The sequence below is a fragment of the Trachemys scripta genome, chromosome 21 (genome assembly GCF_013100865.1).
Source record: "Trachemys scripta elegans isolate TJP31775 chromosome 21, CAS_Tse_1.0, whole genome shotgun sequence".
Classification (NCBI taxonomy): domain Eukaryota; kingdom Metazoa; phylum Chordata; order Testudines; family Emydidae; genus Trachemys; species Trachemys scripta.
The window spans coordinates 8902582-8930579 of NC_048318.1; the positions used below are offsets into that span (position 1 = coordinate 8902582).

The window sequence follows — 27998 nt, forward strand, 5'->3', positions numbered from 1 at the left end:
TACCAGCTGTGATGGCTAGTTATAATGGATCTATCTGAATGGTATAAATCTATTGCTTTAGGGAAAGTCGTTGGCACAGGGCCCTGGTAATGGGGTATGGAATACTTTGCCGTGGGCACTAATTTAAATACACTACCCAGATCAGTAGTGTTCAGAAGTCATTACTATCAGCAGATGAATTGGTGGGGGTCCCAGTCCATTCTCTTTTGTATCCCCATTAGAGAGAAAAAAAAAAGTCATCAGCACAACTGGGCCTTTGTTATTCTCCTCAGAGAGGTCAAGGACTCAATGTGCAAGAGACACTGAACTCCTCTCTGAGTCCTAGCAGTGGACCCAACAACAGGGCAGGGTTGAGGCAGGCATTGGCATGGTCAGTTCCTGAGCTGCAGACAATGGATGCTTGTCTCCAGGGCTACTGATCCAGCACCTGACACCACTCCTTTTTTCTGGTATTAAAATGAGTGCAGTGCCCAGGTTAAAGGGGCCAAGGACGGTGAAAGAAGTTATCATAGAATCATAGAACCGAAAGGGACCTCGAGAAGTCATCTAGCCCAGTCCCCTGCACTCAAGGCAGGACTAAGTATTATCTAGACCAGGGGTCCCCAATGCGGTGCCTGCGGGCACCATGGCGCCCGCCGGGGCGTCTAAATGCGCCCGCATACTGGCTGGCGGATGAGCACCTGCCGACAAGCAGCATTATCCAGAGGAAAATCGGCGGTGACACCTACTGACGTTGCCGCTTGTCGTCGGCATTTCAGTGGATGCTTGTCCGCCGCCACGGTCCTCCGTGACTCGTCGTCTGGCGCCCGCCAGATGAAAAAGGTTGGGGACCACTGATCTAGACCATAGCTAGCTCACTCAGCCAAACAAACTAAAAGGAGATCTTTCCCCAAAGAATAATTGGGGCAAGAGTTTATATTCACAACTGGAATTTCTGAATTTCCTCCAGCTGACAGCAGCCATCTTATGGAAATCACATCATTTGAGATGCCCATGCCATGCAAGGCTGATACCGGAGATGACAGGCCATGTTCTAGATCCGCTGCGATCCCTGGTTTCAACAGTCAGAATAAAAAAAACTTTAAACCTTTAATATTTAACCAAAACTGTAAATATTGAATGTTTAGTTTAAATATTAAAAGCCTCAAGTCCTTGCTCGGATTGTTATACCAGGATTATAGCAGGATGGAGACTCTTTAAAACGGCTTTTAACATCAGCCTCCCATAAAATGCCGAGTCGCCAAGGTGGTCACTTTAACAGCAACACTGGCATTAGGTTTGTGAGATTTAGATACTGCACTGATAGGAGCCATATGAAAACCTAGGTCAAAGACTCCATGGTAGGATAAGTTTAACTGGCACATGAAGTCCAGGGTTTTTCCCCCTCCCTTGATGGGAAAGGTGGATTTACAAAGAGCTGTCCCTGAGCCTGTCAATATTTGCAATAGAAAGCTGGGGGTGGCTATAAACACTCACAGGGGGCGAGTCTGAGACGGAGGGAGATTATCCACCCCTGCATCCACAGAACAGCATATTTTTTTAGTGGAAGAGGGGTTACTGCTAGAAAGAGCCAAACCATTAAGTCAGATTCCTAATTCACATGCCTTCTAGAAAGCCAGACACAAGTTCCTTTCCCCCCACTCCTTTCCTTCATTCTGCTTCTCCTTCTCCAGCTTGCTGGGATTTCTTCGTAATTGTTAAAAAGGGTTTTCCTCTGCAGCCTTTGAGACAGACCACACCTCCTCCCCACATCTCAACTCAGCATTTCTTCCCTCTCTCTGGCCAAGTTTATTCCCCCTTCCATTTCCTCGCTCCCACCGTCACTTCTCCCTCCTACTCTACACCATGCCCAGTCTTCTAGGGATGGAAGCTCTAGGGAACATGGGCCCTGATCATCCCCCAGGTGAAGGAGGACAAGTGGCAGAATGACTCTGTATGTGTGGGAGAGGTGAGAGCTCTGGCACTCAGCACAAATGGCAGAGTTCTCCTTCAGGTTCTCTCTCTTAAAAATAGCACGCGTCTCCCTTTTGCAGCGCATACTACGGAGATTTGTTCTGGGGCAGGAGGCTGGCACCTTCTGTTTAACTGAGAAGGGAATAAAACAGTGGGAGGAGGTTGGGACATCTACATAGACGTGAGTATTGCCTCTAGGAAGTGCTAAATGCCAGCAGCTCAATCCTGAAAGGTGCTGAGCACTGTGCCCCCAATCCAGCAAAGCACTTGAGCTCCTGCTTACTTCTAAAGCCCCACAAGCAGCCCAGTGAAGCAGTACTGAATGGGGGAGGCAACCGAGTGACAGAGGATGTAGAAAAAACTAATGTACTCAATGCTTTTTTTGCTTCTGTCTTCACAAACAAGATCAGCTCCCAGACTACTGCACTGGGCAGCACAGTATGGGGAGGAGGTGACTAGCCCTCTCTGGAGAAAGAAGTGGTTCAGGACTATTTAGAAAAGCTGGAAGAGCACAAGTCCATGGGGCCGGATGCGCTGCATCCGAGGGTGTTAAAGGAGTTGGCAGATGCAATTGCAGAGCCATTGGCCATTATCTTTGAAATCTCATGGCGATCAGGGGATGTCCCGGATGACTGGAAAAAGGCTAATGTAGTGCCCTTCTTTAAAAAAGGGAAGGATGAGGATCCGGGGAACTACAGACCAGTCAGCCTCATCTCAGTCCCTGGAAAAATCATGGAGCAGGTCCTCAAGAAATCAATTTTGAAGCACTTCGAGGAGAGGAAAGTGATCAGGAACAGTCAGCATGGATTCACCAAGGGCAAGTCATGCCTGACTAACCTAATTGCCTTCTACAATGCATTAACTGGCTCTGTGGATATGGGGAAAGCAGTGGATGTGATATACCTTGACTTTAGCAAAGCTTTTGATACTCCCACAGTATTCTTGACAGCAAGTTAAAAATGGATGAATGGACTATAAGGTGGATAGAAAGCTGGCTAGATCATCGGGCTCAATGGGTAGCGATCAATGGCTCCATGTCTAGTTGGCAGCCGCTATCAAGCGGTGTGCCCTAAAGGTCGGTTTTGTTCAATATCTTCATTAATGATCTGGAGGATGGCGTGGACTGCACCCTCAGCAAGTTTGCAGATGACACTAAACTGTGAGGAGTGGTAGATACGCTGGAGGGTAGGGATAGGATACAGATGGACCTAGACAAATTAGAGGATTGGGTCAAAAGAAATCTGATGAGGTTCAACAAGGACAAGTGCAGAGTCCTGCACTTAGGACAGAAGAATCCCATGCACTGCTACAGACTAGGGACCAAGCGACTAGGCAGCAGTTCTGCAGAAGAGGACCTAGGGGTTACAGTGGACGACAAGCTGGATATGAGTCAACAGTGTGCCCTTGTCAACAAGAAGACTAATGGCAATTTGGGCTGTATAAGTAGGGGCATTGCCAGCAGATCGAGGGACGTGATTGTTCCCCCCTATTCGGCATTGGTGAGGCCTCATCTGGAGTACTGTGTCCAGTTTTGGGCCCCACACTACAAGAAGGATGTGGGAAAATTGGGGGCTGGAGCAATAGGGGGCTGGAGCACATGACTTATGAGGAGAGGCTGAGAGAACTGGAATTATTTAGTCTTCAGAATAGAAAAATGAGGGGGGATTTGATGGCTGCTTTCAACTACCTGAAAGGGGGTTCCAAAAAGGATGGATCTAGACTGATCTCAGTGGTAGCAGATGACAGAACAAGGAGTAATGGTCTCAAATTGCAGTAGGGGAGGTTTAGGTTGGATATTAGGAAAAACTTTTTCACTAGGAGGGTGGTGAAGCACTAGAATGAGTTACCTAGGGAGGTGGTGGAATCTCCTTCCTTAAAGGTTTTTAAGGCCTGGCTTGACAAAGCCCTGGCTGGGATGATTTAGTTGGGGATTGGTCTTGCTTTGAGTAGGGGGTTGGACAGGATGACCTCCTGAGGTCCCTTCCAACCCTGATATTCTGTGATTCTTAAGCGCTTTTCTGGATTGAGCCCTTCATTCTCAACTTTATTTTACAATCACCACAAACAAGGGGAATAGGCAATCTGGCCATTTCCAACTCAACAGAAAGTTTTCCACCGCAGGAATCCATAACGTTAAGGACACACAAAGGGTACGTCTACACTGCAAAAAAAACACCTGCAGAGGCAGCAAACCCCAGAGCCTGGGTTAAATGAGTTAGGCTAACCTACAGGTGTAAAAATAGCAGTGTAGATGCTCCCGCTCAGGCTGGACCTCAGGGTCCGAGACATCACCCCCTCCACACGTTACAGAGCCCAAGCAAAAATATTGACACTTATTTTTAGCTCCGTAGCATAACCCCCCGCGAACCTGAGCCAGTTGACCCAGGCCCTGAGACTCGCGGCCATGTTTTTCATTGTTTTTTGCGTAACACAGTCGTACTCTAAGCACGTTTGTATGACAGTCCCTATCTCAGGGCCACCTGGGGCAAGAACGAACAGGCAGCTCCTCCCACTAACAGACTTCCACTGCCACACGCTTTTGGCACCTTGGCCCCAGATCCCACCAGCATCCCCACCTGACTGGCCCACTCTGAACCAACTGCCATAACCTCTCCCACTGGGTCCCTGGCCTGATCAGCTCCTTGTCTGCCACCACACACAGCTGAGAGAAGGGGAACAAGGTTGAAGACCAGCCCAGGCTGTGTCCCCCTCAGTCCTCTAGATCCCCTGCTGCTTCCCTCCTTCCTGTGCTCCCTCAATATGGGGAGCCTGCTGCTGAGAGGGGTAGCTCAGTGCCGCCACGGGCAGCCCTCAAAGCCCCCTACAGGGGCAGGTGGAGGAAACGGTCTCTGGTCTCCGGCCCCTGAAACACAGCAGAGGCAACCGTAGCAGCAGCTTGGGGAAGGAGAAAGGGAAAGGAGACACAGAGAATGGCTGACCCCATGTATGCATGGGGGGTGGGGGTTCAAGGGGAGGCTGGCAGCAGCGGAGGGAGTATTTCATGGGCAGACAGGCGGTTATAAATTTGCCTGTCCTCTAGGGGACCGGTCAGGTTGGTAAGCGAAGACCGAACTGGGGACTGGTCTGCCCCACTACGGTGGCTGAACCTTCCCTCACAGCTCCCAGTGACATGCCTGCCCGCCCCGTTAACTCCGGACCAACGGCTGCATGCTGCCAGACCCTTCCCCGTAGCGCCCTATGGAGTCACCATTTGACACTTCCCCACCACATTCGAAGCGTCCCCCACTTTTCTTTCCAAAATAGCCGTTTGTCTTTGCCCAGACACAACTTTACCTTTTCAACTCGCAGGGGGCGTCCATCTTTGTTCCACTTGACGAAGGTGACCGGCGGTTCTGCCTCCACCGGACAGCGGATGTAGCCATGTATCCCAATGGGAACATATAGGATGGGTGGCATGTTCACCACACGGGCGGGATCTGGGGGGAGTAGTAGGAAGTTATTTTGAATCATCTTACCCTTCTTTTCCCTCCACATGAACAAAACTATATGCCAGGGTGGCCTAACCGCGGCTCACTAGCCGCATGCAGCTCTTTTACAGTTAAAGTGCAGCTTGCAGAGCCCCCACGGTCCCCCCATTCTCCGCCTACCAGACTGGGGGGGCGGAGCTCAGGACTTCTGCCCTGTGGCAGGGTGGTGGGGTTAGGGGCTTCTGCCAGAGACGACTAGTGCCTGCTGAGAGTGGTGGGGCACACAATTTAAAGGTACAGCCCACCCCAACAGGTTGAGTCATGCCCCCTTCTTACCCTTAACGGCCCCTCCCTGCAGCTCCCAGCTGTTGGCCACTGCTTCTCCCCATGGCCGTGGCTCCCAGCAGCTCCCATGCAGGGAGGGTACCCAGTGGCACCACGTGACCAAGCAGGGCCAGCAAACCTTGGCAAAAATCTGGGGCGGCATGTGCCCCCCCACCAGGTCATCTCTGGCTTCTACCCAGCAGAGAGGGAGGTCTCGGGGCTTCGGCCTCATAGGGTCAGTAATTTTGGCCACCCCGCTATATGCTCTGGTCACTGTACCCTGGTTTGGAAGGGTCAACGTCATCGTTATAATGGAGTGCAAAGCCTAAACGCTAACTCTGCCGCATCCATTACCCCCTGGCCCTGGAAGACCATTATCCTTATAGTCCCATTAGTCTCTTCGAATCCATTAAAAATATTTAGAATGTCTATCAAGCTTTACATACTCAAAGCATTTCACTTCGACCTCCCTACTCTAAGCTGCAGGCCCATGTACAATTACCGTTCAAAGAAAAATACACGTGCAACATAATTACAAGTGTCTGCACGGCACCATTAAAACACTCCCTCTCCCGCAAAAATCTAAGCTCCTTCTCACTCAACCTCAACCACCCAGGCTCTGCAACTCAGTACACTGTTTGATCGAGGAAGCGAAGTAAGCCCTAGCATCAAGGGTACTCCCCTGAGCACACAGGGAGCTAAACACACACAGGACGTAGTAGCAACGTGGATAATCCAGCTAGAGGTGGCATGCAAAGGAAACAAAACAAAGCAAAGACAACCCAGGGTTATGCCCTGTTTTGCTTCTTCGTATCAAATCACAGCAACAATTAATTCAAAGCCAACAGCTAACTAGTGACTCCAATGTTTTAACAGAGGTGGTGAGCCAAGTTGGGAGCCGCAGGTTGTCAGACCCCACATCTCTGCCCACCATACTGAAGGGATAGGTATTTACACCTTTCATTCCACAGATCCACAAAAAACATGCTACTTGAAAATAGCTAGTGAAGGAAATACACAAGGGTTGAAAGAGAGAGTAAAGAGAGTCCATTGTTGTGAACCACTGGGGAAGGAAGAGAAAACGAGCAGACAGGAAGCCCCTATTTGAGGGGGTAAAGAGAGGGGGAAGATCGGAGAGCTTCTAAACTGAAAGCACCTGGAAGGAAAAGGTGTTCCTGTTGAAAAGATGATATAGCATAGGGCACACATGCCATTCCCCAATGTCAAATTACAATCCTCAGGTGCTACTTAACTACATATAACTCCCACCCACCGTATCTGCATATGAAGTTATTCCCCCCCCTTCTCCTTTTGCTATCCAATCACCTGCTTAATTTCCAGTTCCCCAAACATTATATAGAGAGGAAAAATGTTAGAAGGTGTCAGTAATTCCCCAAGACAAGTACAGAGTGATGGGACCACCCTGCCATTGTCAGGAAGGAAGGTTTCATTCTAAGACTGATGGGAACATGAACCAGTCAACAGGAAAGAATTAATCCTTGTTAGTTGGGTTTTGGGGTGGGGGTTGTTTGTTTCCTTCCTTCCCCATCTCCAGATTTGATGGCCGGCCAGAGGGGAAAAAACAAAAAACAAGAAAACTGTAGAGATATTAAAGGCTGGAAACTGAATTATTAAAACCCATACAAGAATCTTACATTATTGCTTTTTGGCTGTGTCCTGGGGCCATTCAGCACTGATATTTGCAGGAATCTGGGTGCACATACGTGGAGCAGGGGAATATGGGACTGCTGAAGGTGTTTTTATTCCACAAGCTCACTGTGACATTTTTAACCCTAATCACTCTCTCCAAACTGCTAATATCCAGCCAGGAGTTACCAAGGTCACGTGATTGTGGTAGTGACATCGTAACCCAGATTGGAAAGTAGTTTATCGTATGCAACTTGCTTTATTCCCCCTTAGTTTAACATCATGTCTTAAGAAATGTAATCAACGAGACTGGATAGCTCAAGGGATCAGTAATGGCCTACAGAGCCTTTCACTTCTAGGTCACTGGCTGAAATCCAGCCTGGTTCAGTAACTACCAAAAGCTGTTACCATCTGACAGCTGCAATGGTGGCTTATGTGAAACAAGTTTGTGGTTTCAGCCCAGAATCTAACAGAGAAGTGACCACCACAATAATTGCCCACCCACTCCTCTTGTTGAGGAATCTTAGCAGAGAGGCCAAGGACTTAATGGGCCCTGGAGACCAAATTTCCCACCTACTCTTCCCACCAATCTTAAAGCTGATCCTTCCAGATGAGAGATGAAGCTCCCTGACTCAACAGCATATGGGAAGTTTGTGCTGACACTGCCCCAGCACTGCTAGGTAAGGCGGGAGAGAGGACTGCATTCTCCAAGGCTGCCAATCTGGCACCTTTCACCAGTGCCAAATTTACTTCCAAAAAGTAGTTCTCTTTTAATGGAAGAAAGTTGACCAGTGTGAAAACGAGGCACTCTAGCTCACAGAGCATTAGCAAAGATCCCAGAACAAGATAAAAGCAGAGGTGTTTATTCCAACCAAGGAACTTGATTATTGCGAAGGGACACCGAGCACGCCTTGTAGCTTTAAATGACAAAATATAAGAAGCCCTCTCCGCATCTCCAGGACTCAGGTGAAAGAAAAATGTGTGCAAACCCCATCTTTGTATGCCTGCTCTCCAGGGCGGTTTCTGATGGTTATGAGCCTTGCAGTGAGGTTTGGATCTGAGGTCCGCCCAGATGCCTCTATAAGCAGTCCTTAAACTTGCATCCTTTTGAATAGGGCACTTCCTGGGGACAGTTCCCTGGCTCTGGACTTTGCTTCTCTGTGAGTTCATATAAAAGAGAAGGAACTGGCTTCTTAGGTCTCCCAGCTCCTTAATGTACATTTATTAATGATCTATCCATAGCCTGAGTCTATTAGCCTTCAAGAGAAAGCCTAAGGCCCACTGGTTTCTTCAGACTTTTGCCTCCCCTTATAAAATCAAATGCTACACAGTCTCCTATAGTAACAGACCAAATCAAGACAACAACAGAACCTAGCTCTTCTGTAGCACTTTTCATCAGAGCATCTGAAAATAGTTCACACAGGAGGTCAGTATCACTAGCCCCATTTTACTGACAAGGAAACTGAGGCACAGAGAGATAAACTGACTTGCCCAAGGACACCCAGCATGCTAGGGGCCAAACTGTGAATAGCACCCAGGTCACCTGAGTGCCAGGCCAGTGCTCCATCCACTAAGCCACACGGCCTCCAACATCACTCTTGTAAGCAACAGTCATTTGGCCCCTTACCACAGAACACTGTAGGAGGGGAGGTATGTTAAATGTGAAGACACTGGGAGAAACATTCCTTTCAGAGTCCGTCTCTCTCCAATTTATTTAGATCAGTTACTGCTTTGTATTTAATGTTTCCAGGATGCCAACACACCCGGAAGACAAGGCAGCATTAACAGGTTTTTATAATTATGCATAAAAATATAACCACACACTTGATATGATGTGTCACGGCCCTACTTCCCACACAGAAGTAGACGGAATACAACTGATAATCAAGACACACTATTATTAGCGTTCACAGCCATCAGCAGTCGAGTCCGATACTCTGGCTGGCTTTTGAAAGGCTGGAGAGTTTGGAACTAATAGTAATCTTTGCACCTAGACACGTTAAAAAGGAGCGCAATCCCATCCATCAGCCTTAGGCATTTCAATAATGCCCTTCACCGTCATATCTGACCCAGTAAATTAGATCTACATCGCATTGCCCAGGACAGACAGTCACAGTGGTTCTACACACTCTCTTCCCCCATATAGCAACGTCCCAGATCACAGCTAGACTGCACAAGGTGCAGTCATTTATGCCAGCACACAGTGGGGGCAATCTCTAACTTTCTGATCTAGTAGTATTTTATCCCCACTTTGCAGCGGGGTAAGTGCCGGGACAAGATGCAAGGCAGTGGTGAATCAGGGTCCGAGGACGCTGCATAGATGGTTTGGGGTATTTTGTATGTGAGCGTATGCTAGCATTTCCTTGCCTTGGGTTATGGTGGAAAAACTCTGGAATAAAGATGGGTCAAACGTTATGCTTCGGGTCATGCAGGGGCAGGGTGTTTGGAAAATATCTTACACATTGTGGGTGCCAATACAGGTGATGGGTACCTAGGCAAGGAAGGAATCCTACCCATGCTGCACGGCATCAAGCTGTTAGCTGGGAGTAGGGTATTCGTCTTCCTCTGAAATATCAGCTACTGACAGCATGCTGTACTTGATGCAGCAACTGTCTGATTCATTATGGCAAATGCCAGGTACCGTTGCATTAAACAAAGTAATGAACCCACACACTCCGCCAGCCAGCCAATCTTATCAGACCCAATAATCTAGTGTGATTTTATTCCCCTCCACCTCACCCCGTATGTTGCTGTCATGTCACAGGAACCCTAAAAGTTACACTGGGATAGCACAAGGAATGCCTCTAGGCAGGATTGCGACAATGACATTATCTAAATCATCTTCTTCCCATGGCAGCAGGGCCGGTGCTTCCACTAGGCGACCCTACGGCGGCAGGATTTGGGGGGGCGGCATTTAGTTGCCCTCAGCGGAAATTCGGCGGCGGGGGGTCCTTCCACTCTGGGTCTCTGGCAGCGGGTCCTTCACTCGCTCCGGGACCCGCTGCCGAAGTGCTCCGAAGACGCGGAGCGGAAGGACCCCCGCCGCCAAATACTCAGAGGAGGAGCGCGGCCACCTAGGGCGGCAAAAACCCTGGCGCCGCTTCTGCATGGCAGGTTTCGCCTGTAGATCCCTCAGGCCTCCCTGCCCCACCATCTCCACTCACACTGCACTGTCAGGTAGGCAGAGGCTGACGGTGAGCGGCCAAGGCTGTTGCTAGGAATGCAAGTGTATTTCCCAGCATCGTCTGATTTGACACGGAAGATGATCAGCGTCCCGTCAATCAGGATCCGGACCCTCAGTTTCAGGTCACTGCAGGGGGTGAGAGAACAGAAGGGAAAAGGTGGGCAAAAGGGCGGGGAGAGAACTGAAATGAGGAGTCAGTACCGAGTTCCCCTCATACAGGGAAGGGAGCGGCTCTCAGAGCCGGCCGCAGGGAGCTGTCAGGGCAACCCCAAGGGCAGCAGAGCAATGCCTGGACGGGTGCATTGGCCCAGGATGGGGGCAGAGGCGCATTGCTGGGAGGGTATCCTGATTCCCTGGGGGGGATGCGGGGATCTCTGGAACAGCAGACCCCTTCCTTTACTGAGAGACAGAGAGAACGGCTCTGCGACGAGAGGCGCTCCTCCCAGCACGGACCGAGAGGCCGAGAGCCCAGCTTACTTCTTGAAGTAGACATTCTCCTCCTCCCAGTACCAGGTGTAGGTCATGTTCCCCGGATACGCCTCAGCCTGGCAGGTGAACAGGGCATCCTGGGAGATGTTGACGGTGATGTTCTCTGGAGGGGAAACGATGAAGGGGGGTCCTGAGGGAGAGCATGAGAAAACCAGTTACCTCAGCCGCCAAAAAGCTCCGTCCATAAACAGCCTCTCAGGGAAGAGGCAGCATCTCTCTCCCTAGCACACAGGGTCCAGACACCTGCAAGTACCGCTATGTATTCAACTGGCCTGGCTCCCACAAGACGGGCCTTCAACCCAGAGCCTCTGCCAAAACATAACTAGATTAGGGATAAAGCTCTTCGCACTGGGGCAATTCTGATGAGCCAAGGCCCTCTGGGGAGAGAGGGATTAATGGGTGCCCCGCACTACCCTAGGAGAGGGCTCTGTCCCTTTAAGGCACGCATGGAGTGCTGTAAGAGGATCATGCAGATGCAGCAAAAAAGGGGGGTAGTGGGGACCGGAACAGGGTTAGACTCCAGAGCAGCAGAAGCTCTGACCTTGGTCTAGATGAGAGGACAGAGCTTCCAGCTAGCTAGTCTACGGTGTCTCCCCCTAAACTCCCCCCCAAAAGGGCAGTTTTAATCAGTTCCGCAGGGAGAGCTCAGCGCATGAAACAGACGCTCAATATTCAGTCTCTGAGATCCCCCTCGGCAGGGAAGAGGGGAAGGAACGGAAGTGGAGAGGGGATGCGGGGGGAGGCAGCAGGGAATACAGACAGCTTAACAAAGCACGCTCTGCCAATGTCATCCAGGCTGGCACCCATCCTGCTGCTGTCGTCAGGCCAACCACACTAACACAATACGCAATGCACCCTCTGTTAACCTCTCCATTCACTGAGCTCACCCCGAGCTACCTCCTCTCCTTCACCCTCTTTCCAGGAACCAGCACAGTGGTTTTTAACACCACCTGTGATGAGAGATGGTTACTCAGTAGCGAGGTCCAGGAATCAGGGCTCCTGGGTTTTATTCGCAGCTATGGTAGCACATGCTGTCTAGTGGTTAAAGCAAGGAGGACTGGGAGTTAAGTTTCCTAAATTCATTTCCAGCTTTGCCACTGGCTTCCTAGTTGATCTTGGGCAAGTCACTTCATCTCAGATTCCTTCCTCCACCCCGTCTATATTAGAAGAAAACAAAACATAACCAGATATACAGCTTGTCCCTGTCTCTGGCAGCTAACACATTTCCTAACAGGAGGCATTTGCCCAGCGTAGACATGGCCCAGGGGTAAAAAAAAACCCGGAGGGCAGCAGCAACCTACCAGGAACGCTATGTGAATTAGTTAGCTAATGTCTACAAAGCGCTTTGAAGATGGGAAATAGCGTACAAGTACAGAGCATTATTAAGTGCTTCAATAGGTGTGAAATGCTAAGCTCCCTTATCTTGCGGCAGAAATTGACCAAATAAAAGATTTATACAGAGAGAGGAAGCAGGCCTGCAACGAGGACGAGACCCAGCAGGTGTCATTTTTATTCTGCACAGCATTTTCTGGTGTTTTGCAAGTCTTCCCACACTTCTTTAAAAAAAATAATCATCAGAGCCTCTCTGTTAATCAGGACAGCTGCTTAATCAAAGAGACAGGCCCTCCACTGGGGTGCCCCAATTAAGCAGATTTTGCTGTAGTATAAATGGGATGCAGAACCATTAGGTGCTAACACAGCAGATGTATGCCCCGCATGCGCACGCGTTCACACCCACAAAGTCTGAAAGGGGCTCTGGGCTCCTCTGGGGTGACAGCCCGACTCTGTTATTAATAAAAAGGGGTGTGGACCCATCAGAGAAACAATTACTGTGGAGTCCCACAATGCCACATCCCCCACAGACCAGGGATTCGCAGACTGAAACAGGGGCTCGCAAAGGTTTTCATCTTGTGGATCACAGCTTAAGAGAGATTGTCTAGTGGATGTCTGAGCCGTGACTTTACGTGGGAGTGGCTCATCTCCCTCCCTGGCGATCACGTGGCATCCCTGTGGCAATTGCTTCTGGAAACAAAGTATCTATGTATCTTTGGCTTCTTCTAATGCAATTTTAACAGCTGCGAATGAGAAGCCAGCAGGTGACCCAGCTAGCTCGGCACAGACCCCCAGCAAGTGCTCCATAGACCACAGTATCAGCAGAACTAATCCAGAGGGCAGCATGAAGCCACTGTCAACACTTGGAAGCCTGACTGCCCTAACATAAGGCTCTGCATGTTACACGAAGTTTTAAAGGGAAAGTGGGGGGCACTGCCTGCTTCCCCATAAACAATGGGGTTTTAGATGCTTTAGGGTACAATTAGAGCTATTTCACACTTCCCCTCAAAAAAAAAAAATAACTCCCCCCCCCATAAATAAAACCAAATGACAGGATGATGAAGAGCTGCAGGTGTGTCATGCAATTTCTGGACAGGTTGCGGGTTGCCACCAGAATGAGTATTTGTGGGACAGTCCTGACTTAGACACCATCAAACCTGGTAGAGTCAGTTTTGTATCATGTTGACTACGGTTCTTAGGACATTCCTATCATCACCTCCTCCACCACATAGTATTTCTCAGCCACAGGCCTGAAAGCAGTTTAGAAAAGCAGGCAAGTATCGTTATCCCCATTTTATAAGCAGGGAAACTGAGGCACGGGGAGGGGCTGTGACTTTCCCCAAGATCACACAGGGTGTCAGTGATAGAACCAGAACCACAGTCTCCTGGTATTCAGCCTGGCACCTTATGCATTTCAACACACCACCTCCCAAAATGAGTTTGGGGGCAGGGATACAATGTCACGTTGTGCCACGGAACAGCCCTCTCTAAGCACAGTATAGTTCGGAGGACGTCTGCTGAGCAAAGGGAGGGAAGACAAATCAGCATGAGATATGTCCCTCAAGGCCCAGGACAGGTCCTGCTACCACTAGACTCTTGTGTACATTGTAGGATGCCGCGTCAGCCCTCACTTTGCATTCCTTGCTTTGGTCAGTTGAGCTGGCAGCCTGGAATGTTATTTAAACATCTCGGGTTTAGGCTTAATTTCCTTGTTTATTTATTGATGGCATGTTTAATGGATGGCTGGGAGGAGGCCACGTCTCTCGTGCAAGAGGCTGCACAGGCCGGAGAACGGGCCAGGTCAGTCCCTATCCCAGAGCTGCATACTCCCCTCACAGCCCTTTAGCGGGAGATGCTGCATACGCTACTCACTGAATACACCAGGCTGTACAACACATGCCTTATTTTATACAGGCCTAGACAGCAGAGGAGGGGCTATCATTCATCATATGTATGTACCGCACCTAGCGCAATGAGGCCCAAGCTGTCTGAGGAATACAAATGTTTAATAATGTACTGGACTACATAGGACGATGATAATAAATAAAATAATACCACCTAAGCGCTTCTATAGCACTTTTCCCCAGTAGAACTCAAAACATTTGGCATTTCCATGGAGCTTTAAACTTAGGAGCTCTAAGCGCTTTACAAACATTAACTCATTAAGCTTCACAACCCCAATGTGAGGTAAAAACTCCCCGTTTCATAGATAGCGAAGCGGAGAGAGCGATTCGCACTTGTTAGTGAGTCAGCAACAGAACCTGGAATAAACCCAGCAGTCTTGACTCCCAATCCCCTGCTCTAACCACTAGCTCATGCCGCTGTACATTGGATCACATGGAATACCCCTAGAAGACTGACGCAAAGCCAAGAACAAAACCCTGCTTTCCTACTGGCTGCTATATTCGTCTTCAGCCTCTAGAAAAAAAAAAAAAAACAACGTTGTGTGCTGCCACCAGAATCTCTATCTGTATCAGCAACAGACAGCTGAACGCAATCATTTTTCCCCACAGCATATACGAGCAATGCTGATGGATGGGCTTTCCCTGGCAGCATGTGACTGGCTGGTTTAAACTCCCATCATTCCTGTAGCCAGTCAGTAACTGACAAGGCTCTCGAGTGCCAATTCTGAGGGCGCTCCGTTCTCTGCCCACCTTTCTGGAGATGCCCTCAATGCAAGGCTAAGGTGGTTGAAGCACAGGGCTAGGAATCCCACAAGGAGCTTCCCATGAGAGGAATTACCTTGTACGAGCAGGCGAGTGGTGTGCACAGCCTCCCCTTGGATGCTGTAAGCCCGGCAAGTGTAAGCGCCTCTGTCTTCCCGACTGACCGACACGACAGTCAGACTCCCATCGCTCACCTGGACCAAGAACAAGGGAGAGGCTTCAGCACACATGAGCACTCATGCTAACGCCCAGCACCCACCTCACACCCCCATCCTAGAGCCTCACAACGGTGCACTAATCCACACGGTCACCCATCCCCAGGCTGGCGTGCATGCCCCTGCACACACACACTGTTGGCTGTTCAGAATTTTCTCTTTTGAATTTCCCTGCCTGCAGCAATGCACGAGTGAGGAGAGGTTGCGGGAGGCCAGGACTGAATAAGGACTGGGCTAATGTCCATTGATAAAGCAGTAGGGAGGGGCCAAAGGTATCTGCATGGCAGGCTCCCCTCTCCCCAGGCCATTAGAAGAGCTGATCCCTCATCATTGCCTTGCACATGTTCAGAGCAGGTTTTCTGACCCCATGGTACTGAGTCCTTCCCAGCCGCCAAGCCAACGTCACGCCGTCGCAGTGACGAGTTAGAGGCCTGCCGCTGCCCTGCTGCCCCTGGCCAAGGGATGACGTCAGCTAGAACACTTCTGTCGGCCTTTCCATCCAGATACCCGGAAAGCTTTTCACAAAGGGGGGCTACTCTCATTACCCCCTTGTCACTGCTAGGGAAACTGAGGGCCAGTGACTCGCTCAAGGTCACACAGTGATGCAGACCGAACTGGGAACACAGCCCGACTCCCAGCCCCCTTTCCCCAACCAGGGGGACATGCAGGTCTCATTCCCAGAGGTGATCTCCTTAAGGCAAGGCTTGGGTGCATTGGCAGGCGGGTGATGAGGAGGAGCATGCATAGCCCTGCCCGTGCTGTGGATTAACAGCACTTCCGCCTCCAGGGCTGCCAGCGTGGTACCTTTCACTAGTCCTTAAGGGGCCAAGTTCTCCGCAGGTGTAACTTCACCGACTCCATTGCAGAGAATCTGGCCCAACAAGTCCATGCCTTACTTTTACACAGGGACTCAAGTTGCTGTAAGCCAGTCCCAGCCTCCTTCCCTTGCAGGGCTGAGACACAAGACCAAGACATCATCATCATCTGCGGCTGCTGCTTGGCGCTCACTACCACCAACTGCATGCTCCCCGGTTTGCGCAGCAGCTTCCTTCCCTGCCTTTCCTCCTCCTCCTCCCCTCCATGGCAGGAGTGGGGGCAGCTCAAGCCCTCCAGCGATTCACGTCCATTATTGCTGGCAGGTGAGAGATTGCCTAGCGAGGAACTGCCAGCGCTCAGCAGGGGAGGAGATGTGTAATGGTCATCCCCTAGCATCCCCATTTCAACTTCCCCCCTCCCTTCTTCCTCTAGGCAGGCACATTAGCAGAAACCTGTCCCACAGGGGCTGTGGTGCAATCGACAGTGTTGTACTGAGCCATTATCAAACCTGCTCAATTTCCCCATCCTCTGCTTAGCATGGCTGGGCTCCTGCCTCTGATGGCAGCAAGGGCTGGAGAGGTGGGGGAAGGGCACAGCTCCTCCCTTCAGGCACTGGGCAAGCGGCAGAGAAAGGATACAGCTTCCGCTATGCAGAAGGATGGGAGGGAAGCAACCCAGAGGTAACGCACCCCCTCCCCCACAGCCAGAGCCTCACCCCACTTCCATCTGCCCCCCCTCCCCAACACTCACTCTGCCTCATCCTTCTATTTCAATTAGTAACAAATTATTCCTAATGACTCTCATTAGTGCCTGCGCTGATTCCAATGCTTGATTTGCCAATTACAGCTGTATGGAATCCCTGGCTGGACTGAGGCTCAAAGGCACCCGGAGGATCTCTTCGGGGCTGGGACTGACACAGGAGGGACAAATCTTCCTAGTTGACCCTGTTCAGTCACGGGAACCCCAGTGCAGCAATCCCCAAGTGAATGCCCCCCACGTTTGCCTGCCGGCACTCCCCTCCCCACAACACCCCCACACACACACACACATCCCTCCCTATCAGAGAGATTTCCAGCACTGGCAATGAGAGCAAGAAAACTCATGTCAAATCCAGACTCTATGAGCCAGATCTGCTCCCTCTGAACCCAATGGGCTTGGCCTGTGCCTCTCATACACGGCAACAGCGTCCAGGGCTGGGATAGGCCTAGCAGTGCCTCAGCGCCTGGGTTTCAGACCGAGGCTGTGGCATCCACAGCTGCAGTTCAGGACAGCCCATCCCTTCCCTCGGTACAGGTTCATATGGGAACCGGAGCTCCTGCCTGCAAGGCCCTTGCATCCCTACATGTAGGTAAGAACCACTACAAGCCCAGGAAGGAAAAGCCACCGAGCAGCACCGATGGGTACAGAGGGGACAAGATGAAGCAACAACATAGTCAAGACTGCGGGGCAGGAATAGTTCCCCCAGCATGGGGCGGATGAGCAAGGGGAGGCAAGCTGAGGACTCATTGACTGTTACTCTACATTTCAAAACACTCTGGATTTTAAACCCACATTTTATTGAGAACTGGAAGACAAAAAGGGGAGGAGGGAGACTGAGCAAACTGAACAGATGGACGTGTGGAGATGCACAAATAGATGGCTGGATCAAGCATTTGCCTGGTCCCAGCCAGCTCCTCCATTCCAGATAAAGTAAGGGCGAAGGGCTTGGCTCTCCTCCCTCCCATACCAGGCTGCAATTCCAGGGAGTTACTCCTCATTCACATCAGGGGAAAGCAAATGAAGAATCAGGCTGGGAGTTTCTAGTAACTGAGGACTTCCAAAGCCGCTTCTCAGAACCTCCCGTGATCCCATCCTGGGGGAAGGAAACCCGAGCAGCTCCCACAGGCTGCATTCAGGAAGGCATCTCATCAGCAGAGAAAACCTTCTCCGAGAGGCACAGGAAGCTCTCTCTGGGGGCCTGGCACCTTCATGTGGGTTAAGTGTAGCCGGAAGGAAGATGGAATAGAACAGAGATGGGAGTGGGGGGTGAGAAAACAAGATCAGAAAAGCAGTTGCCCATATGGAAACCAGGCCTAGCAAGCTCCAGGCACAAGCGCTGCTCCCCAACCTTCATGGCCACGGCAGGCCGGAAGGAGGAAGGTCAAGGCCTGTTGATGCTACCTGCAGTTCACAGACAGGAGAAACTGAATCTCAAAAGGCAGCCAGGAAACAGACTGTGGAGGGAGGGGGAGTGCTGAGGCAGCAGGAAAAGCTCCAGGAACACCAGCTGCTTCAGCAACATCCATACCCCTCCTTAAGAAACCCTGATTGTGCCACCTCCTGTGGTCTTCTGTACACCTGGTGCCCAATCCGACCTTGAGAGGACCTCTCGCGAGAGCAGGGGCAGCTGCTATCTCAGTCCCATGGGCTATTGTGTGATACTAGCCAGAAATCTGATATATGAAGGAGCTTCCTCTACATCGAGGCTGAGACCCTGCAACTCACTGCAGTGGTGACACACCAGGCTCTCCCGCCACAGGGGTCAGGGTTAAGTATTTACAGCAGCTGACCAGGCCAAGCACTTACCTGGTATTTCCCACTGGCACCTACGAGGTCCCCTTCTCTCAGCCAGGTGACAATAGGTTTGGGGTTCCCAAAAGCCATGCAGGTCAGGGTGACGCTGCTGCCCTCCTTCGCTTCTACGTACTGGGGGGGCGTTTCCGTGAAGGTGGGGGGAGCTGCAGGGGAGACACAGAGAGGCAATGCTGCATTCAGCAAAAAAAACACCATCAATCCATCCTGGCCGCTTGATACACACCGGGACGCATGGGATGGTCTACCTGCACACACCCTTCCTGCAGGGCAGACAGGCAGCGGCCAACAGCCATGTACCGAACACTTGGAATGAGTCATTCGACTGAAGCCAAAGAGAGCAGTAAGCGATACAGTTGCCTGCACTGTCTTTAGTCATTTACTCCAGCTGGAAGTAAGTCCAGAATAAAAGCCAAAAGCCAACCCTGAGTCACCTGTCCTCATTAAACAACAGGCACCCTGAGCAGGTCCCTAACTCCCTCCATCAGAGGATAGCAGCACAAGTCGCAAACAGCAAGGCCAACACTTAATAAAAAAAAAAAAATGCCCACCAATTTCAGATGCCTCTGTTTATAGTCAAGGCTGGTGTTCGAAGGTGCTGAACACCTGCAGCTCCCTCCCGCTGACTTCTGCAGGATGTGGGGGGAGGGAGCTCAGCCCTTCTGGGCATCGCCCCAGGGGCGGGACACTAAACACCCAGAAACTGAGGCCACTCTTGAAAGCGCTGGCCTAATCCATGAAGCCTCACAATCCTCTTGTGAAGTACACAACTGAGGCACAGCGAGGTAAAGCGACCGGCTCCAGGTGTCACAGCCATGGTTCCTGCCAGAGCCCCAGCTCCCTCCTCCCACTCCAGGCGCTTCCCCATTTACAGTTCCAAGTTACTTTCCCCACCATTATGCATTAACTTGTTATTGTCACAACACATGAAAACACTGCACTGCAGAGAGAGAGAGAGAGAGAGAGAGAGAGAGAGAGAGAGTCTCCTTCCGATTCGGGAGGCTGGCAGAATTACAGCACGCCCCTAATTATCAGGTGCAGTTAAATCCCACTTTCTAGGAAGACATGTTGGCAATTTAATCTACGCTGAAAAGAAGTATATGTGGTTTTCCCCCAAATGATTATTTTTTCCTAAGAAAACTAAGTGAGCTAATGCGCTCCAGAAGCACTAAAACCCTCCCTCTAAAAGCAATTCTGCTTATACTGTACGGCTGGGCCTAGAGGATTAAGACGATTATTTCGGTTATTAAACCCCTGCGTGCTCAGCACTGTATGAAATACAGAGAAACAAGTTCCGTGGGACAGGGCGCATGCAGCCAACACAAGGCTATGGGGCACTCCGACGGGCTATCTTGGAGGAAAGCTTGCAGGAATAATGGCACAGGATCTCTTGGAAACAGACAGCAAGGGAGAGGAAGGGGGTCACCTTCACCTGCCGCTTTCCAGGGCTCACCACACTTCACCCCTGAATGGGGAGGGTGCCATAGGAGCTAGCCATACCAGGGGAAAGAAAGAATTAGCCCGTGCCATGAGAAAGGGGCAGGTATTCCTCCCAACCGGCCTCCACTCCATGCTGGGCCACCATGGGCACCTGTCACAAGGGAGAGGAAGCAGTGGCTGAGCTGGTCCCATGGCAGGTGCTGTCGGAAGGTACCGCAGCACCTTCTCCCGTCTATGCAGCTTCCAAGAGCTATGCGCAGCTGAGGTGAAGTATGGGCCCCACTCAGGAGCATCCCCTGACTGTCTCAGCACATATGGACACACACAGAAGCCTTCAGGGAAGCACTTACCACCTGCCCTGCCCCACACAGGTCTCCACAGACAGGCACGCCAGCATCCAAAGACATACTCCCGCCCCAACACACACCACCTGTGTTCCACTCCCCCACCTTGCCCTCCAGTGGGGCACAGGGGGAGGAGGGAGAGTCTCTAAAGCTGCGGGTGCAGGAGGTAAACCCCCTTCCCCTCCCCAAAGGCTACAACTCCCCCTGCATTGACACATGCGCTTTTCAATCTCCACTCCTCATGAGCCCTTCCAAAGACTCTCCTGATTATTAAGTATTGGGGGCAGGGGAGGGAGGAGACTCTGTTTTGATTAAAGCTCCATCCTGTTTGGATTATCTGCTTCCTGGTGACTCAGTCTGACTTGCTCAAGTTAATAACGGAGTCAATCTCAAACCCACTAGGATCCTGGGCTGCTCCCTAATTAGGCTCGGGACACATCCCTGCCTATGTTCAAAACTTGCTCCGCTTCCTGACCCAACCCAAGCAGTCAGACTGTAGATGTGCAGAGGGAGGAGAGCTGCTCCACAAGACACTGGGGTGTGGGGGGGGGGAAAATAACTCGAAGAAAAGGAAAACGTAGGCTTAAGTTTCATCTGATCTTCCTGATCTATCGGGCTGTGGAACAGACGCCTCAAGGGAAGCAGATTGGACAAAGCACTAGAGAATGGATTGGACGGAGCGACCCTGCATCAGCCCAGGACAGCATGATCTTATCTACGAAGTGTGCCAGTGACTAGCAGAGATCCAAAGGGACCTCCCAGCCCTCCAGACAAAAGGGGAGAACCGTTCTCTAGGCTCAGTCATGGGCACTTACACACACGGCACGTAACCCTGATCTGGAGGGAGGCATTACTCTTTGCCGAGGTACAGGCAATTTAGACTGGGGGCCTAAAGGAGACTGGACTATGGCTGGAATTTTCCTAACATCCTGGGTTGAGCAAAAAGGACCTTACATCCATGCTCTTGGATCTGCACTCCGCCAAGCTAAGGTCTCATTTCTTTAGTTCTTGAATAGGACAAGACGGAAACCTAACCCCCTGGGGCAAGTGAGCCAGCCCACAAGTTAGTTTACTTCTTGCATTTCATTAACTTCAGACAATTAAACTAGACTGATTGGTTTCACTTCCTGGTTCTCCGGCCACAATGCTGCAGTGCACCAGTCACAATGCTGCTGCGTTTAAGCTGTGAACAATGCAGGGAAGTGTTCAATGAAACAAATTCTCTTCTCACTGAAAGTCATGAAAACTTGTTTTATTATTTAAAAAAAAAAAAAAAAACACAACACACAAAATTTAGACTGGGTTCTCCACAAAGCTGCCAACATCCCTGTAAGCGGGTTGCCACTTCCTACCAGCAACTCCCAAGTTCTAATACACTGGGAATGGAAAAGAACCATGGCAATTAGGTCAAAATATTTGCTTTCAAATGAATGGAGACAAATGATGTAGCGGTGAAGGTGCAGCAAAGGGAGTCCAGGCCCAGGGGATCTATTCCTGATTCTGCCATTGACTCACTTGTGTGATCCTGGACAAGTCAGATTACCCAGAATTTTCTAAGAGTGACGTCTGACTTTGGCTGCCTCCATTTTTAGGTGCTCAGTTTGAGACACTTGAACACCTGCAGTTCTCATTGACCTCAGCTGGAGCCGTCTCACACTGGTTCTGAAAATCAAGTGCAAGCCCTAGTCATCTCGAGTCCTGCACCCACAACTTGAGCCATCAGAAAATCAGAGACCATGTTGGGAAATGCTAACTTTAACTTCTCCCTGCCTCAGTTTCCTCAGCTGTAAAATGGGAAGAAGAACAATGGTACCTTTTTCCTAGGGATCTTGAGAAGCTTAAATACAGCCAAATGCAACCCTTCGCTATGCCCATGCAGCCCCACGGACTTCATGTCCAAAGGGTTGCACAGGTGCCTCTGGGAGCACAATCGGACTCTGTCTGAGCAAACTATTTTAAGGCATTTGGATGAAAGGTGTAATACAAGTGCAAAGGGCTCATTGAACTAGGGCAAGTTGCACTCTCATACCGCTCTCCTCATGCCTTCTCCCTATGCCTAACTTGGGTGGCAAGAGCTATTTTAAGAGGCCACTGACTTTCCTGTGTGTCTTTTAGTTTATTGAAACTACTGCTTTGCCTTTCCCCAGAACCGTCCACTTGAAGAGCTGAAAGCTCTTTACAACCTATCAAGAAATTCAGCCTCGCCTTGGAAGGTAAGGAAATATTATTAGCCCCATTTTACAGCCGGGGAGGCTGAGGCTTTGCAAGGTTAAGTCATTTGCTCAATGTTACACAGCAAGTCAGTTGCAGAGAGAATAGAATCCAGCAGCCCTGACTCCCAGTCCTTTGCTCTAATCATTATGTCTGCTTTTACACAGACAGAAACGATCCCAATGTTACTTATTCTAAGCTACCCACCTACACCTATCCATTGCTGCTTGAGGTGCCAGCTTCTAGAGGAGATGTAAAACTGAAATCCCCACCACGTGTGTCCCTTTAAGGTCCTTGGGGACATTGTGTGTAAGGGGAGGGGTTAACACCAGCCCCTGGCTAGCTAATAGCATCTTGGCAACCTGCAGTTTCAACTGATCTCAGACATCTATTTCCTGCCCTTCATATTGTTGCACAGTGCCGCCGTGCACTGTTAAACAGCTGCCCTGCTCCACTCCAGAGGTAGGAAAAGCAATCCACACACAGCCGCTGGCCAAATCACAAAGGGGTTGCAAAGCTTAACTAGTTAACACGTCTAAAGCATTTGCAATTCTGAGACAGGAAGTGCTACAGAAGGGCAGAGTGTCACTGAATAGGCAGATGATGTGTAAGCTTGTCCTTTGCTCCTGCTGGTACACAGCTATCCTGGTCGGCAGCATCCCTAGCTATTATCCCTCTCTTATCACCAGATCGGCTCGTTCCTGTAAATCCTGACCTATAGAACTCCCTGCTATTCCAGGCCAAGGCCTCCCACACAGGACTTGGCATGTACCTTGATCCTGTCCCCGCTATTCCAGGACGGGGCTCCTCCACACACCGCTCGGCTAGTCCTGACCTGCAGCAGCCTGTGGGCAAAAGCTGCCAACTCGAGATGGGTTTCATTTATGTATGTTACTTAACCCAACCCGAAATCCACCCGCAAAAGCGCACAGCAGCAGTCTGTGCTGGTGCATCAGGCTAGAATACAGTCTGGTGGAGCCATCTCCACTTGCAGCGTCAGAAGACACATTGTGTTCTCAAAAATCCTGCTCACAGCATTACCCACGAGTTCAGAGACCACAAAACAGAGAGAGAGATTTTTAAATAGGAACTAGACGAATGAATACATAACAAGCCAAGGCAAAAAAAGGGCCAGATTCTGACACAGGCTGGATTTTACTCCTTCAAACGTTCCATGAAAGCCAATGAGACTACTCACAGAGTAAGTGCTAACCAGCATAAGTATGAGGATCAAAATCTGTAACCCTCATCCTCCCACTTCTCTTTACCTCTTTCCCCAGGCACCCTTTTGGCTCTGATTAAATACAATAATGAATGGAAGCGCATTCCTTATCGAATTCTTTTCTTTTCAGTCAGATTCTCAGTCTCAACGGCTAGCTTATTATTCCAGTTGAAAGCATAGAGCCCAAGGGAGGACCTATGCAATATGTATCGTGCGCTTAAACTTGCAGGCTGCCAATGCTGCTGTCCGCAAACAAACCAAGCACCCAGACGCGGCCCAAAGAGAAAGCGTTTCAAACTCGTAATTAAGTGTAGTCAATTCTCAGGTTCAGAGCTGCTCTACAAAAATGGGTCCAGTTAAACAAAACACACACAAAAATCAATCAATTTTTAAGTTACATTCAGTTACATGGGTGCAACTCCTGCGTGGACACACTTAACTCTCTTTGCAACGGATCAAAGTAAGCTACGTCAATATCAACCAGTGTGAACAGCTTTACGTGCGCCCACACACGTTGGCACAGGTGCAACTCAACTGATTTAAAAACTGATTTTAGTACAAGTGGGGCCACTGGCACGTTGGCAAGGTCCAAGTGCAATCTCCCAGCAGGCAGTTCCTCTCTCCTTCCCCTGGACCAACTCCTGTGGCTCAACCTTGCAACAGTCCATGAGCAATGTTCCCACAGAACCCAACAGGAGTATTGCCGGTGGAGTGCTTGCAGGGTCAGGAGCCAGGCATCCAGATTCCCCCCATCCAGGGTGGGATTCAGTCTCGTCTCGCCGAGCCATTGCCACCTGCTCATCTGATCAGCTCGTTCAAAAGCCGTGACAAAAAAAAAAAACAACTCGCTAGCAGAATGCCGACAACCAGCCCACTGTTCCCCCAGCTGCTCTGTGGGGACAAAGCAAACCCATCCAAGAGATGTTTTAGCCAGGGGCAAGCTATAAAGAAAGGTGACAAAGGCAGAGAGGGGAGCTACCATGTACCAGTGTTTCTTACCTTCATTGGTTTTCCTCTTGCTAACACAGACCATATATACGCTACTCTCCCATCCCACCCACGCCCACAGACCCTCCTGCAATCCCAGTCTGCCCTGCACCTTTCAGGTGTACCAAATGCACAGTAAGCCCTGAACCACATTCCTTATGCTAATGCGCGCCAGACCTGCCCCCACCTGGGTTATTCCTGGACTTGGCTGATTGGTCGCTGACTGCTCACTAGCTAAAATGTCCGTGGATTTACCCTAGTCTGAGCAGCTGCCTACTTCTGTCCCAGTGCAGCTCACCTGCCTTCTACCTCACAATGACCCACAAGAGGTGGCCCAGTGAATAGAGCACAAGCCTGGGTTGCTGGAGGCCTGGGTTCAACTCCTGCAGCAACACACACGTCCCTAGGTAATCCGGGTCAAGTCACTTAGTCTCTCTGGGCCTCCATTCCCCAGCTGTCAAGTGGGGAGCATTGTGCTTCCTTACCTCACGGGGGGTGTTGTGAAGATATTGAAGGCTGGTTCTCAGATACCACAGTGGTGGGGGCTAGATAAGCACGAGAAATGGACAGCACTACATGCCCATCTCTCCCCCCCATCACCTCTCAGGATGAGAAGGAGGGCAGCTCTAGGCCCTTCTCCTCCCAGAGAGATCCACAGGCACCACACAACGAGCACAGGACACTCTGAAAAGTGCTGCTAAGAAAACCTGGAGAAACAGCCCTGAAACAGGAACTAGAGGAGGGGCAGCAAAACAGGCTGGTAACAGCCTGTATCGAGCTGATCAGAGATGTGCTGGGCCAGAACTTGGATGGGAGCCCTCCAAGGAATAGCTACATGGAAGGATACACAGGAAGTGGTACTGCTGACTAAATGGGGCTCTTCCCTTGTACTGATGCCAGCACTGCTGGCCATGTAGAAGTTAGGTCCTGACCAGCTGTGGACATTAAAGACTGTGGTAAATTTGGGGAGCTGTAGGCGTGTTCTATCCCATTACCCCAACTCCCACTGCAGTTTTGATGGGGGTATAATACTGCCTCATTTCCCAAATAGTTGTACAAGTATTACTGTTAAACATCTGCCATGTTCCACTCCAGAGGTGGCTGCATTTCATTGCAGCACACAGGGATCCTTTCACTTTATATCCTTCACCTGTTCCACAGGTGTCTTTTGAGGCTTTAAACAACCAGTGAAGGGCTTGGAGACCCTCCTGGTATTACTCCTCCATCCCTTCTCTCCCACCATCTCCCCTCCTCCCTCTGATCCACTCCTCTCTCCCCATCCTAAAGTCTCAATCTAGGATATTCCTAGCGCTGCAATATTGGTTGCTGCGAGCACGGTCTGAGAAATGGCAACAGATGGGGCCTTGAGGCCTGTTCATGACAGATGGCTGCTCTCCCCGTAACACAGGACAGGGGAAGCCGGAGATGATGGAAGGCCCTAGCTGGCAGTTTCAACAGAGATACAAAGGAGAAGGGAGATGCCTGGGTGAAGGGAAAGGGCTTCATTAGTGGACAGTGCAGACCAGACAAGAGAGCAGCTGAGCTCTGGGACTTCCTGGGGTTCTGGTCAGTCACATGCCAGGAGCAGGTTTGCCCAGAGAGACTCATGCAGCGGGGAAGCCCCCCCACCCCCTACTCACCATTGACTGTGAGGTGCACCCAGCTGCCGTTGTGGAAGGTGTCGTACTGCTGATCCAACATAAGCACTTTGCACTCGTACCAGCCCTGGTCCTCAGAGCGAATCTGCTCGATGCGCAGGGATGCCTTGTCATGAAGGCTGGCGCGGCCTGGAAGAGACACGGACAGAGTCAGAGGGACTCAGCTCTCGGCCGGGAAAGGGGGCCCTGAAGCCGCAATGCAGCATCAGCCTCACCCCTCAACTCACCACTTGACACCCAGCCTCTCGGATGGCACTTACAGAGGCTGCGGAGAGTCCACCCTGCCCCCAGTCCAGGCTCTCTCTCCATCACTGAACATTGAGGCCGGGCTTTTTCAAAAGGGGCCACTGATTTCTCTATTTTGGGGGGCCCAACACAACGCACCACAGGCCCAATTTTCCAGGCACCACAAGGCCTGCTGACTTCAAAGACAGCAGCCAACGCTCACCTCCACAGGGGTCTCAGGCTGGGCACCAAAGAACTGAGGCCCCTGGAATTAGAAAATTCTCGCTTGCCCATCCAGTCTGCCAGGATATTCCCGCTGATGATCAACCCCATGCTAAAGAAGGTGGGGGGCAACGCACACTGCGAATCTGAGATCAGTGCCCCGGGGACACGGGTAGGGCCAACAGACCATGAGAGAGACCAGAAGGTCAGGGCCCCATGGATTTGGAGCTCATCTGGGACACAGGGCTTTCCCCACATCTCAGAAGAGAAGACAACCTTCTGCAATGAGGATTAACAGCACCCACTCTACTGCCAGCAGAGGGGCCCTGCACAGACACACACGTCGGGGTTGACTCCAGCTCAGTGTTCAAGCCAAGATGTGTCCTGGACCTCTTTCACCAGCCGCTGCTGCCATAGAATTGCTCCCTCTCAAAGGCAGCCCAGCCCTCCCCCAGGAGGAAGCTCCAACATGCCCCCGTTCCGGGCTAGCACACATCACTGCATCCAGGGGACAGGCCACGAGACAGGAGCCCTTCACTTCTAGTTCAGAGTCTATTCCATGTGTGCAGTGACTCAGAGCTACCCCCTGCAGCCGTGGGGCAGCCGCGTGCCAGGGGAGCCTCACAACTCAGCTTCCAGTGGGTAAGTGCTCCCACCACAGAAACCACCAGCCCCACTGGCACTAACCTGCCCCCCATTGACCAAGGACTGGATAGAGCAGAGAGAGCCAAGCCCCCCTCAAGGTGATGGCTCCGGGGCAGCCTTGAGGCATGTGCCAAGGAGACAGACGTTGAAAACTGACTCGCAGCAGAGCAAAATGCAAACCAGGGACGACCTGCGGCTGGTGCGCAGGGTTGGTGGAATAGGACAGGCAAGGACACACTCGCAGGCCAGAGCGAGAGGACGAAAACCCCAGCCACTCATGATAGAATCATTTTCTTTCTGGCCAGAAAAGAGAACCACACAGCAAGCTGCTAGCTAGTTTCCCTGCTGGACACCCTCCAGGGACTGCCAGCTCCCCAACCACGCTGCTTGCTGGGACTCAGGGCTCCTGGCCAACTCCC

At 50.9% G+C, this 27998-nt stretch overlaps 1 protein-coding gene across 1 annotated transcript in view; it reads right to left on the reverse strand.

The window, feature by feature from the left end:
- The window catches only part of IGSF9B (immunoglobulin superfamily member 9B), a 98711-nt gene that overhangs the window by 41291 nt on the left and 29422 nt on the right, over positions 1 to 27998 (reverse strand). The window contains exons 3-8 of the mRNA XM_034754506.1: positions 26470 to 26616; positions 18620 to 18771; positions 15100 to 15217; positions 11014 to 11155; positions 10517 to 10662; positions 5248 to 5390 (exon numbers count right to left, since the gene is read on the reverse strand). Of these exons, the coding sequence (XP_034610397.1) occupies positions 5248 to 5390; positions 10517 to 10662; positions 11014 to 11155; positions 15100 to 15217; positions 18620 to 18771; positions 26470 to 26616 (848 nt within the window). The remainder of the gene's footprint in view (positions 1 to 5247; positions 5391 to 10516; positions 10663 to 11013; positions 11156 to 15099; positions 15218 to 18619; positions 18772 to 26469; positions 26617 to 27998) is intronic.